The following is a 13,516-nucleotide window of genomic DNA, read 5'->3' as shown; positions in this document are numbered from 1 at the left end:
ATTATTTGTTTCTACATTTACAATAACAAACTTAGATTGTATGCACCTCATGTACACCCAAGAAGTTTATATATTATAGAGTTGGTGGGAAAGGGGTAAGGGGTATGGGGTATGGGGACTATGGTGAAACCGATAAACATAAATAACCTATCAAGAGAATTTGTACGCCAGCTTTCGCTCGTTTTAATTGCTCTATCTCACCTCGCTTTTTTATGATTGATGGACTGGTGGCTATTTAATGCCACTGTAGCGAACGGTGGCTGTTTAATGCCACGGTAGAGCACACCTGCTGTGTCAAAATGAGAACAAACTCTGTCAAAGTAGAACAAAATAAAAATCAGACAAAGCACCTTTCACAAAGAAGAATTCGTTGTTTAAAACATTATTACTATTCATATTTAAAAGAAAGGTTCTTTTATGTCATGTCCTGTTAATTATTCTTTAGTACATGGTACATGCTACGGAAAGTAAATACCGGCTCCTTTGTAACAAAGTAATAACTACTACTCCAAACTCTTCAGAAAATTTAAAAAAAAAGAAAGGTCTATTTTATAATTTTGTTTCATAGGACCATGTTTCTCCTAAAAGTCTTTAAATTAATTTCCATTTCCTTTTTATTTTATCTAACAGACAGTCGATTCTCCATCTGACACGATGTCTTCAAGGATCGGGAAGTCATAAGTAAACCTTTCTTTGATGTCTTCAAGGATCGGGAAGTCATAAGTAAACCTTTCTCTTTCCACTTTAATAAGCTATTCTTGTCCAGGGATTTGCTATGGAAAACACAAAATCAACTTTCTACATATGTCAAATGACTACAAGTAAATCAATACAACGCATAATTTGATCTTAAAATAGCCATTCTGTCTTTCACAGATAAATGTTCAAAAGGAGATCTTGATGAATGTACAGAGTTTGTATGAAGTAAATTGATTGATGGCTAGATCTGGTCCAAATCTTCAACCACAAACCTTTCTAAAACTTTCATTCATCTGTGTGTTTTAAGAACCTATCACCGATGGATGTTTTTAGCAAAAACATAATCAATCATTGTACGATTTTTAGTTACTAGGAGTAGTGTCACGAACAGTAAATAGAATATTACAACATTTCAAATGCTGATAAATGATTCTGACAGTGGATAGTGTAGGTGTTCGGACCAGTCAAATCGATAAATGTTTTCTTTTTTTATTCAACTCGCCAAAATACTAGATTTTAAAACTGCACGAAACGCATGTTATATAACCTTGTATTTTCAACGCTGCACATACAAGTGTCTATTCTTCCACATTTTCAGTAAAAATCAAATACATTATGCATACGAATTAACTGCAATTTGTGGTACATCTATTCTTCAGAGATCTTTATCATATTTATGATGTCACCTTTGTATTGGACTAAAGTTTAAGGCTAACCAAAATTGATCATTTCTTCCGAACTTATTTATATCAATATCCAATACCCAATATAGGCAAGTTAAAATAACTTGATATGGCTTTTTGTTGTTAATTGACTGAGGCTGAAAATTCATTCCGATTGGCAGATAGAGGATTAAACTATATATTCCATCTTCTAATGCACTTACAAAAAGGACTACAATCGCATAAACCTGGAAATAAAAGTCCAATCTTGGGGCTTTCATACCAGATAGAATAGGAAAAGTCAATTTATTTTCAATAGCAATATCTAACATTACTTTGTTGTTGTTTGTTTTTGATGAAAATGGAATACACGAGCCCATTTATATATAAAAAAAAATAACTCAAGAGCGGATTCAATGGTGCTCAGCGGGTGTGCCCATCCCCGACCCACTGCAACCCTTTGAAGTGGCTTCTGGTTTAATATTTATATATCTATTTTTGACCTGAAAACCATAAAAAAAATCGATTCGGTACGTTCGGTAAAATTAGTATGTCCCTTAACCTCAAATTCGGGATCTGGTGCCGATATGTTGAGTAAAATGACTGGTTGGTTGTTGACTTGCTGTAAATTTAAGGAAAATGTTGAATCTAAGTAATTTTTAAAACAGAAACGATTGTTGAATGAAGAAATTTAAACGATTGGTCTGGTATCAGACGTAAGTGGTCTATAATCAATTGCAATTTTGGCGTTTATTTCTTGGATCATTAAATTCGCTGGTTATTTTCATTTTAGAATATTTACAAAACATAGTTTTGTCACCGAACTCAGCTGTATTCTAAAAGTACGTGTTGTCTGTATAATGCACGATTTTAGACTTTTACACTTTGGCTAACACGAAAATTGAATCAAACAATGATGCAATGTGTGAACATCAACGTCGATCATAAAGAATGATATGACATCCATGTGCTAAAATATCGAAAAAATCGATACTAATGCATTATTTTATCGTTGTTGGTAGTAAACCAATGGAATGGATACGGTAATAATTCGGTATTGTTATGTGATGGTGTACCAGTTTTTAAAGCTAAAGTCCAATCTCCACTGTATTGTCATGAGGCGAAGATGAAAGCAAGCTCAGCTGCCTAAAGAGCTATAACTAAGATATTAGGCAAATAATAAAGTAAGGATACCTTTAAACAGATGTATTTTTCCTGGAAGTTATTAACTTTTAATAGAAAAGGCGTTAAAATTTTATTTATTATTATTTATCTAGGCTTCTTATACTTAATCTAATGATATATATCATATAGCCATGGTGTAAAATGATAAACACTGACTTAGCCAAAAAAGACTTCATTCTGCATTGGCCCATTTGAGTTTGAAAATAAGGACAGCTTTCATAATATCAAGACAGTTTTAGACATATTTTACGTATATTAAGGCCAATCATAATAAACAAATTAATTAATTACGTCTTCTTAGCCTTTGTCAATAAAATTCAAAGGAGGGGAGTTGTTCTGTGATGTCGGCAAGATACAAAGGACTAGTCTACCAGAGTCATATAGGCACGTAAAATTAGTTGAAACACGTACCTTAAACCCTGTTCTCCTCCGACTGCCTCAACCTAGAAACGTAGTTATTTAAAGCACGTACCTTAAACCCTATTGTATCTCACACGACTGCCTCAACCTCGAAACGTAGTTATCTAAAGCACGTACCTAATAAACCCTATTGTATCTCATCACACGACTGCCTCAACCTCGAAACGTAGTTATCTAAAGCACGTAACTTAAACCCTATTGTATCTCCCACGACTGCCTAAATCTAGAATCGTAGTTAGTTAAAGCACGTAAATTAAATCATGTTGTATCTCCTCTGACTCATTAACCTCGAATCGTAGTTAGTTAAAGCACGGAAACGTAGTTAGTTAAAGCACGTACCTTAAACCCTGTTGTATCTCCTCCGACAGCCTCAACCTCTCCTGAACACTCAAATCCCATCGTTATAGGAGTTTTGGGTGGGTTGTCCAGTATGCCTTGACGAACCATCAGATCAAAAAAATTAAGTCCACTGAAAAAAAAACAAGAACACTTAGATTTTATTTATATAAAGAAAGAAATTTACGACTTGCAAATCCATGCAATTCAATTTCATCATCAAGCAGCCAGTGTGTCGGTACTAGCATGATCTAAATGATACAACGTGAATGTAAATTTTTCAAGTAGTTTATAAATATGTTATAATATACGGTTGCAACTCGTTGGCTAATGGCGATTTTGTCTGTTCTGATCGAGTCCCTTTTGGCTAAATATACCCAAAGATGTGTTTGGTCTTTGCCTTACCCGATAAATATAAGAAAATAAGGAGGTGTGGTATGATGGCCAATGAGACAACAACCCACCAGAGTTCATATGAAAGATCATGAAAAGGATGTTAGCAATTATAAGCAATCGTACGGCCTTCAACAATGAGAAAACCCCATACCGTTTGGTCAGCTATAAAAGGCCCTGACATGAAAAATGTGAAACAATTCAAACTAGAAAACCGATGAACTAATTCAAATCAAAACAATATACGAAAAACAAATACGACAGACATAAACCAATGACAATCACAGAACTACAGGCTCCTGACTTGGGACAGGCGCTTGAAGAATGTGGTGGGGTTAAACATGTTTGTGAGAGCTCAACCATTCCCCTAATCTAGGACAGTGGTGTAACAACACAAAATAAGAACAAACTGTAAAAAAATCAGTAGCAATTGGCTGAATTCTGTACTGCGTTAAATAGATAACAGTTTACATGGATTGTATCTAACTTCATGGTGATGAGGAGGAGGAGGAGGACAACGACGACGATGATGCTGACACAACGAAGCTAAACCTTATCAATTTATACATTCATTCAGGTTAAAGCAGTATTCCTGTTCATTTTCCATCCGTGTTTGATTTGTCCAAGTGTCAACCCAAGCTGTTACATATATTGATCAAGATATCAAAATTCAACATTGAGTGTTTACTTTCTGATTTATCTGTCAACTTCAGACTTTGTTTTGCATATAGGTCAACAGCCATTTCCAATAAACATCTGGTAGTCACAGTAATACTAATAAGATGAAAAATAATTCATTGAGCTTATGATAACACTGACATACTGTTCGGGTGGTTGTGTCTTTCTTATACTCCGCCAATTCAAGTTAAAATTGTCGCGTATTAGTCCGACGAAACAGTCACCATCAACAGTCTAATAATCCATTAGTTCGAAGGTTCATTCGTCTTACAACCCATTCATCCGATAAAAACAAGAATAATTGTGTAATTTTTGTGGAGTTATAGACATTTTTGTTTTATTTTAGCATACATGTTTGCATGGCGACGGCCATCTAGTAATAGTTCAAATTTATTCGCCTTATATTAAAGGTTATCACTGTGTGGGTACTGCAGCTGATAGACTATCAACCTCCAGGGATACCATCCACTCAGAAGCCACTGCCTTGATATTTGCATGATTCAAATGACAGTTTAGATATATCAAATACATAAAAGTTTCAAACATATAACATGAAATATGCATAAATGCGACAATAAAATTTTAAAATATTTTTTTCTTACATTTCACCCACATAATATGTTCCCAAACCACCTACATACCTTAATATTACAACATCGGTTAAGTATTGTTTCAAATTACCTAACTGTGACCGTCGAAGTTCGGTAAATCTTTATGGAGGGTTATACCGTAAATATTTTATCAATTTTATTTGGCTGAAAAGAGATTTTTTTCTTCTGGGCGGCTTTTGTTAGTATTGTTGCAAATATACTATTTGTTTTAACTTCAGTTGTAAATAGTAAATGTAAATTAAAGGATGCCATATGGTTCAAAAGTAATGATGAACGTTTTTGAAGGGTTAAAACAGTTTGTATTTTCCTTAATTCTATTTGGCTTAAAAGAGAACATTTTTTCCTCTGGGCGGTTTTTGTTTTAGTATTGTTGCAAATATACTATTTGTGTTATATTCAGTTGTAAATAGTAAATGTAAATTAAAAATTACCATATGGTTCAAAAGTTAAGCGTAAATATTTAGCCCAGAAAATAAATCAAGTCATCAATTCAGTTATATGAAAGGAATAAGCCTATTAAAGCTTCACAAAAATAATGTTAAAGGATATAAAACAGCACAATATGTTGAAGATTGCATTAACATATCAAAACAAAATAAATCTATAGAAAATCGATGTTAGATTTTGTTTACCATGCTTTGACTCGTATCAGCACTTCTCCTTCATTAGGTGTTGGTTCCGCTTTTTGTTGAGTTTTCAACATTTTAACTCCGCCAAATCCAGTCAAAACAATAGTCCTCATTTGCTTCCCTTTTGGTGCACTACTGTCGTCTGCGGCTTTTCCTTCGCCAGCCATTTCTGTGGACGGTTCTGTCATGATAACAAAAATCACACTAACAAATGGTAGTTAGAAAAGAAACCGAAGGATCTGATTGAGAAATAATGTAACTACTACGGAAGGCCAACTCCGAAGAAATATCGATCCCGAACCTCGGTGACAGGATAACAGATCGATGTGGACAGTTTTATACGATGTATCTAATCACTACATTGTATAATTGGTTTGATATATTCTTAGTTATGTGGAAAGATAATTGAAAAGGGAAAAAGTATTAATTACACTATATTGTAATGTATGAGGCAATTACAAATTTGTGTTTTGGAAGTGATAATAGGTTTTGAGGACATTCAGTGAATTCTTTATGTATCTTCCTTTCCTTGGTCAAGGTCTTGTTTTGTTCAAGGTCTTGTTTTGTCCAAGGTCTTTTAATGCATATATTTAAAGCTTGATTCAATTAATCAATGTCTGAGAAATATATAGAGCAAGACCAAGAAGGAAGCTGTTTTTACCTGCAAGTGTCCAAAAGACTTTTCAAAAAGCTAATGTAAGAGTTTCAAGCGCAGCCACTATTCATATATGTCCACAAAAAATATTAAGTCCGAGAAAATATCACTTAATTTGAATTTATTTAAAAATAGGTAGAAATGCGATTTTATTTATAAATTACGAGTTTTGACTCTCTTCACATGTTTAATGAAAACATACTGAAATTTAAAGTTTATTTAATAGCGGTAATATGCATCATTGAAATCATTCATTATAAGGAATATGTTTACAAACGGCTAAAATTAAACCCTACGATTTTTTAAATGTTTTAAAAAACAGGCCAAAATACTGCAAATTTTCACATTATGTCCAATTTTCCAAATTTAACAGTATTTAGTATAATTTAATCTGGTCGCCATCCCCGATCCACAAAATTTTGTGTCCACAGATTCAATATTAACCTTGGGAATGGCACCTTTTGGTTGCAGAACATTTTGGATTATAGATGGCGGCCAAGGTTTTCCTTAAGCTTTTAGTTCCAAATTATCAAAATCTCCAAAATGAGCTGGAGTTTGAAGCTTATGATGTACTGTTATGAAGAGATTTGTTTTACCTAGCATTGAGGCTTTTGAAATAGACCCATTTAAGAAACAGATTGTTGCCTTTTTGATATTTTATTATGAGGTTAAAATTCAAGGCCATATTTTGCCAAAAGTGAATCTTGTCTTTTTGACTACCATAACATAGCATATGAAACAGAGCCATGCATTAAAATGCACTAAAGTATTGCATAATATTCCCATTACTTGAAACATACATATATACCATACACATCAACAAACAAAAATCTTATGTTTTTTTATTTAAATGCATTTACTTGAAAAAAGTAAAATAACAAAAATACCGAACTCCGAGGAAAATTCTAAACGGAAAGTCCCTAAGCAAATGGCAAACTCAAAAGCTCAAACACATCAAACGAATGGAAATTAATCTAAAGCTGACAGAGAAAACTCGGTTTTTAAACCTACAGTCGATGGCGAGTTTTCCTCTGACAAGTTCGTAAATCTCCGTAAAGTCATAGATTCAACAATTATCGCAATGCATTTTTATGTTGGTAGAAATATAGCTTGAAAACAGAAAATAATCCTTAGGGATTTTCTTGTCAGTTATGAACGAAAAACGAAATGTTTATGGCAAACTGTAAGACTTAGATAAAAGGAAAAGTTATGAAAACTTTATATTACGTTGTTTATGTTAAAATGGGCATATTAGGGACATAGCTAAAACGATTTATCTTTAAACTTATTCTCAAACGTAAAAAAATCGGCTTTACTCGGAATTTTTATTTTCAAATCTTGATGTATATACATCGATATTAACTCCGAATTTTCCATTTTAATATCTCGGAAATTTAGTTTTAAAATCTCATAATTTTAACTTAATTACATTCGAAAAAAGGTGGAGCTAAACCCCCTGAAATTGCTTCACACGACATGGGTTCCAATAATGACAGTCCGTGACTTTTTAATAATTAAGAATTTGAACAACATACCTCGAGCATTTTGCGACAATTTAGAATACAAAATATTTTCAGTTCAATAATTTACTTTGTTTTTTTTTTTTGTTTTTTTTTTTCATTATTAAAATTGGTCGTTCGCATTCAGTTTTCTCAAAATGCAGGTTTTAGGCATTTTTTTGCCAAAATTTTATTTTTATGAATGGGACATTATATTATAACAACCTGAATGAATATACAAGAAGCGTTAACACACACTGACAGTTAAGACTGAATAACTTGTTGAAAATGACTCTGGTGTGATATAAATTCAGGAGAAATTGGCTCTTTGATTTTTAAAAAGTTTGACTTCCTGAATTTTCAAAATTTCTACTTTTTCATGTCAAGCACAACTGGCTTGCTTTTGCATGGGCTTACTTTTTAACTTAAACACACTCACATGCACGTTAAAATAATCCTAATCTCATTATATAGGTAAAACTTGTGTCCTTTAAGTTTTCGTAAATCCGGCTCCACTAACTACCATGTAAGTGCAACTACATCATACAGTGTCACTAAACTACATTTTGATGTTAAAGGGAATCAAAGTCAAGAACAAAACTTTTAAATTAGACCAAATGTATTTACTTTTGCCTGCATAGTAAACTACAAACTTGATATACCTGCATGCCTATATAGTGACCCTATATATTATCTAATCCGAGATTCGAACTGAAATCCAATCTATATATAGATATAGAGTATCGCTGCATACCTGCATGCCAGTTTATGAAAATGGCCCTTTATCTTATGTTAGCCGAGTGTCAAACATTTATGTGCCATAAGAAAAAAGGAAAGAGGGAGAGAGAGAGCCGGTCATAATAGGGAAAATATTCACTAAGCTTGAAGGCATATTATATATGTCCTTGTATACTTATTACTTTTAACAATCTTTTCAAACGATTCTCATTGGAACCATTTACTAAGCGACTGAGTGCAAGCCATTATTCGAGTAAAAGAGATGGGTTGAACCTGGTTTTATATAAAAATGAGGAGATGGGGCATGGTTGCAAATTAGACAACTATCCACCAGAGTTTAAAGAAATAGTATAAAGCACTTATAGGCCACCATACGGCCTCCAACAATGAGAAAAACCTATACCGTATAGTCGACTACAAAAGGCCAGACATTTAAAAATGTGAAACAATTCAAACGAGAAAGCTAAATTATAGTCATACATAGGTTCTCGTTAGTATAACAGTCAGTTTACTTTCTTACTTACTATAAATATTAGCATCGTCGTCTTCAGATGAGAAAAAGTTGTTGGCTCTTATATATATATATATGCAGTTGGCCAGTCTGGTATATTCTGCACGGGTATTTAACCATTGACTGGCCAGTCTGGTATATTCTGCACGGGTATTTAACCATTGACTGGCCAATCTGGTATATTCTGCACAGATATTAACCATTGACTGTCCAGTTTGGTATATTCTGCACGTGTATTTAACCATTGACTGTCCAGTCTGGTATATTTTGCACGGGTATTTAACCATTGACTGTCCAGTCTGGTAGATTCTGCACGGGTATTTAACCATTGGCTGGCCAGTTTGGTATATTCTGCACGGGTATTTAATCATTGACTGGCCAGTCTGGTATATTCTGCACGGGTATTTAACCATTGACTGGCCAATCTGGTATATTCTGCACGGGTATTTAATCATTGACTGGCCAATCTGGTATATTCTGCACGGGTATTTAACCATTGACTGGCGAGTCTGGTATATTCTGCACGGGTATTTAACCATTGACTGGCCAATCTGGTATATTCTGCACGGGTATTTAACCATTGACTGGCCAGTCTGGTATATTCTGCACGGATTTTTAACCATTGACTGGCCAGTCTGGTATATTCTGCACGGGTATTTAACCATTGACTGTCCAGTCTGGTATATTCTGCACGGGTATTTAACCATTGGCTGGGCAGTTTGGTATATTCTGCACGGGTATTTAACCATTGACTGTCAAATCTGGTATATTCTGCACAGATATTAACCATTGACTGTCCAGTCTGGTATATTCTGCACGGGTATTTAACCATTGGCTGGCCAGTTTGGTATATTCTGCACGTGTATTTAACCATTGACTGTCCAGTCTGGTATATTTTGCACGGGTATTTAACCATTGACTGTCCAGTCTGGTATATTCTGCACGGGTATTTAACCATTGGCTGGCCAGTTTGGTATATTCTGCACGGGTATTTAACCATTGACTGGCGAGTCTGGTATATTTTGCACGGGTATTTAACCATTGGCTGGCCAGTCTGGTATATTCTGCACGGGTATTTAACCATTGACTGGCCAGTCTGGTATATTCTGCACGGGTATTTAACCATTGAAAAGAATTATTGAAACTACTAAATTCACGGGAAAAAACTTGGCTATGACAATTCAGGTTCAAACGAATTGAAGAAGCCATGAGAACATAAACAAAATGCTTATATTACCACCAACAATAAAGTGTCATTCCACAAAATCAAGTTACTTTCCCGAAAATCGGGAAACAATGACTATATACTTTCCCGAAACTCAGGAAACAATGACTATATACTTTAACAAAGTTATGTCATTAGTAATTGTTCTTAAAAATACAACACAAGTAAAATCCATAATTTGCGTATATATAATTATGAGTAAAGTCAGAGTGATCTTCTTATAAGTAGATATGTTATCACTACGGTGTAACTTTGAATATACAATTTTTAGTAGCAGATATGCAAATATTAAGTTGTATAATCCTTTCACTTAAAGTGTCTGTTATGTTGGACCGGACTCGCGCGCAGGCGTCGTGATATTGTACAAGTCCCTCCTTAATTTCGTTAAAGCGAACTAAAATGCTATCTATCTAGTGTTAGGGGCCAGCTAAGGACCACCTCCGGGTGCGGGATTTTCTCGCTGCGTTGAAGACCCATTGGTGGCCTTCGGCTGTTGTCTGCTCCTTGGTCGCGTTGTTGTCTCTTTGATATATTCCCCATTTCCATTCTCAATTTTATTGCATTTACTGACTATGTATGATATAAGTAGTAAAATCGGACATGTTTAATGACAATCATAAGCACAATATCTTGTTACAACATTTTTCTTGGGACTTACCCAAAATTTCCAGGGCGAAAAAAAGGTCATACTTCATATCATCAGCACATCCACCTTCAAATTGTCAAAACTATCTGTAATGTTTCCACCTTCAAACTGTCAAAACTATCTGGAAGGTTTCCACCTTCAAACTGTCAAAACTATCTTTAATGTATCCCATTGATTTGTCGTATTTTTACTATTTGTTTTCGTTTATATTTTTAAAGCTATAAAGGTTAGATTTATATACTAATAATAATTCATGAACACGATATTAAAATAATAAATCAGAGTATTAAATGATTATACCAGTATGTCACATGTGGTATATTGCCTTACAACCTTTGTGGTCGAGTTATTAAACCTTTCGTTTGGTTTGTCTGCGGACACTGGTTTGTTAAAGCTTCTTGTTGATTGGTCCTCTTTTCGTCCTACTTGGAGTATATGTGCCGAAACATTAACAAAGCATATGAACCTTATACATGAAATTTAATATCAATAAAAGGAGGTGTGGTTTTATTTATAATTGCAATCAACACCAAATACCATAGGAAATAGGATTGGGCTAAAAAAAAAATTTTGATAAAAGCCTTGCACAACTTTATAGAGTGGTTCTTACGGGGTGTATAAACAATGATACTAGTTTGAGATGTATACATCTTGATTATTATTTTTATCACCAATAATTATGTTGAAAATTTGTTTTAATTGTTTAATGTGCAAATTCTATATTTTGTAAGGAATGAAAAATAATTAAAAAATGTCAGTCCGACTATTTGTTTACCATAGGGGTCAGAACAGATATAAAGACAACCACTATAGAGTTTTCTTATATGTACTGATAATTCTGACCTTGACATACTAACCCAAAACTATAGAGATCTTGTACTTTAAAAGGGCGGTAATCATTTTTGGTAAGAGTTGGACAAAATTGACGCTTTGGCCTTGTCCTTTGACATCAAGATCAATATATCCTTATTATGTACCAAAAATTGATAAAGATGTTATTTTTGACTAAAAAAATATTCATAAACATTGTGACAGTGAACTTTGATATCCTGACCAACAAACCTTTAGGGGTTTTGTTCTTTCCATGGGTGAATTCTCAACTCAAGTTTGGTGATGGTTCAACATATGGTTCAACATGCAAAAGGAAACAAAATGCCCCTATTTCAGTCTATAAAGGATATTCTTCATTTCCTTGGGCATAGCCAATGCAAGTTTGATAAAAGTTGGAAATATTGTTTAAAAGCTTTCATCTAGGGAAAACCATAATTTTGCACAGAACTCTGTAATTCAGTGGTTGTTGTTGGTTGATGTCTGTCTTAAGTCGGGAGCTTGTAATTCAGTGGTTGTTCTTGGTTGATGTATGTCTTAAGTCTGGAGCTTGTAATTCAGTGGTTGTTCTTGGTTGATGTATTTCTTAAGTCAGGAGCCTGTAATTCAGTGGTTGTTGTTGGTTGATGTCTGTCTTAAGTCGGGAAACTGTAATTCAGTGGTTGTTGTTGGTTGATGTCTGTGTTAAGTCGGGAGCCTGTAATTTAGTGGTTGTTGTTGGTTGATGTCTGTCTTAAGACGGGAGCCTGTAATTCAGTGGTTGTTGTTGGTTGATGTTTGTCTTAAGTCGGGAGCCTGTAATTCAGTGGTTGTTGTTGGTTGATGTCTGTCTTAAGACGGGAGCCTGTAATTCAGTGGTTGTTGTTGGTTGATGTCTGTCTAAAGTCAGGAGCCTGTAATTCAGTGGTTGTTGTTGGTTGATGTCTGTCTTATGTCGGGAAACTGTAATTCAGTGGTTGTTGTTGGTTGATGTCTGTGTTAAGTCGGGAGCCTGTAATTTAGTGGTTGTTGTTGGTTGATGTCTGTCTTAAGTCGGGAAACTGTAATTCAGTGGTTGTTGTTGGTTGATGTCTGTCCTAAGTCGGGAAACTGTAATTCAGTGGTTGTTGTTGGTTGATGTCTGTGTTTAGTCGGGAGCCTGTAATTTAGTGGTCGTTGTTGGTTGATGTTTGTCTTAAGTCGGGAGCCTGTAATTCAGTGGTTGTTGTTGGTTGATGTCTGTCTTAAGACGGGAGCCTGTAATTCAGTGGTTGTTGTTGGTTGCTGTCTGTCTTAAGTCAGGAGCCTGTAATTCAGTAGTTATTGTTGGTTATTGTCTGTCTTAAGTCGTGAGCCATGTAATTCAGTGGTTGTTGTTGGTTGCTGTATGTCTTAAGTCGGGAGCCTGTAATTCAGTGGTTGTTGTTGGTTGATGTCGGTCATATGTCTGGAGTCTGTAATTCAGTGGTTGTTGTTGGTTGCTGTCTGTCATGTGTTTTTCGTTTATTGTATTGTCATATCATCAGGATGCTAGTTTTCACATTTGAATTGTTTCACATTTTGTCATGTTGGGGACTTTTATAGCTGTAATATAGTATGGGTTTTTCTCATTGTTGAAGGCTGTACTGTTACCTATAGTTGTTAATATCCACATCATTTGGACTTTTGTGGATAGTCTTATTGGCAGTCATACCACATCTCCTCATTTTTGTATTTGTGAACCAATCCATAAAAATTATGACTTTTATAAAACAAACTATTAAGAGTCAATTTTAGTATGGAACAATCACAGATAAGTTCTAATACAACCATTAAACTCTCC

The 13,516-nt window shown here is 34.5% G+C and overlaps 1 protein-coding gene across 1 annotated transcript in view; it reads right to left on the bottom strand.

Moving 5' to 3' along the window:
• Positions 1 to 5,891, bottom strand: part of LOC127702568 (synaptic vesicle membrane protein VAT-1 homolog-like) — a 31,033-nt gene extending 25,142 nt beyond the window's left edge. Inside the window, exons 1-2 of the mRNA XM_052206820.1 lie at positions 5,617 to 5,891; positions 3,306 to 3,435 (exon numbers count right to left, since the gene is read on the bottom strand). Coding sequence (XP_052062780.1) covers positions 3,306 to 3,435; positions 5,617 to 5,801 — 315 coding nt within the window. The 5' untranslated portion in view covers positions 5,802 to 5,891. The remainder of the gene's footprint in view (positions 1 to 3,305; positions 3,436 to 5,616) is intronic.
• Positions 5,892 to 13,516: the final 7,625 nt, after the last annotated feature.

Source organism: Mytilus californianus, unplaced genomic scaffold, assembly GCF_021869535.1.
Source record: "Mytilus californianus isolate M0D057914Y unplaced genomic scaffold, xbMytCali1.0.p SCAF_5, whole genome shotgun sequence".
NCBI lineage: Eukaryota > Metazoa > Mollusca > Bivalvia > Mytilida > Mytilidae > Mytilus > Mytilus californianus.
This window is presented reverse-complemented; position numbering and strand designations above follow the sequence as displayed.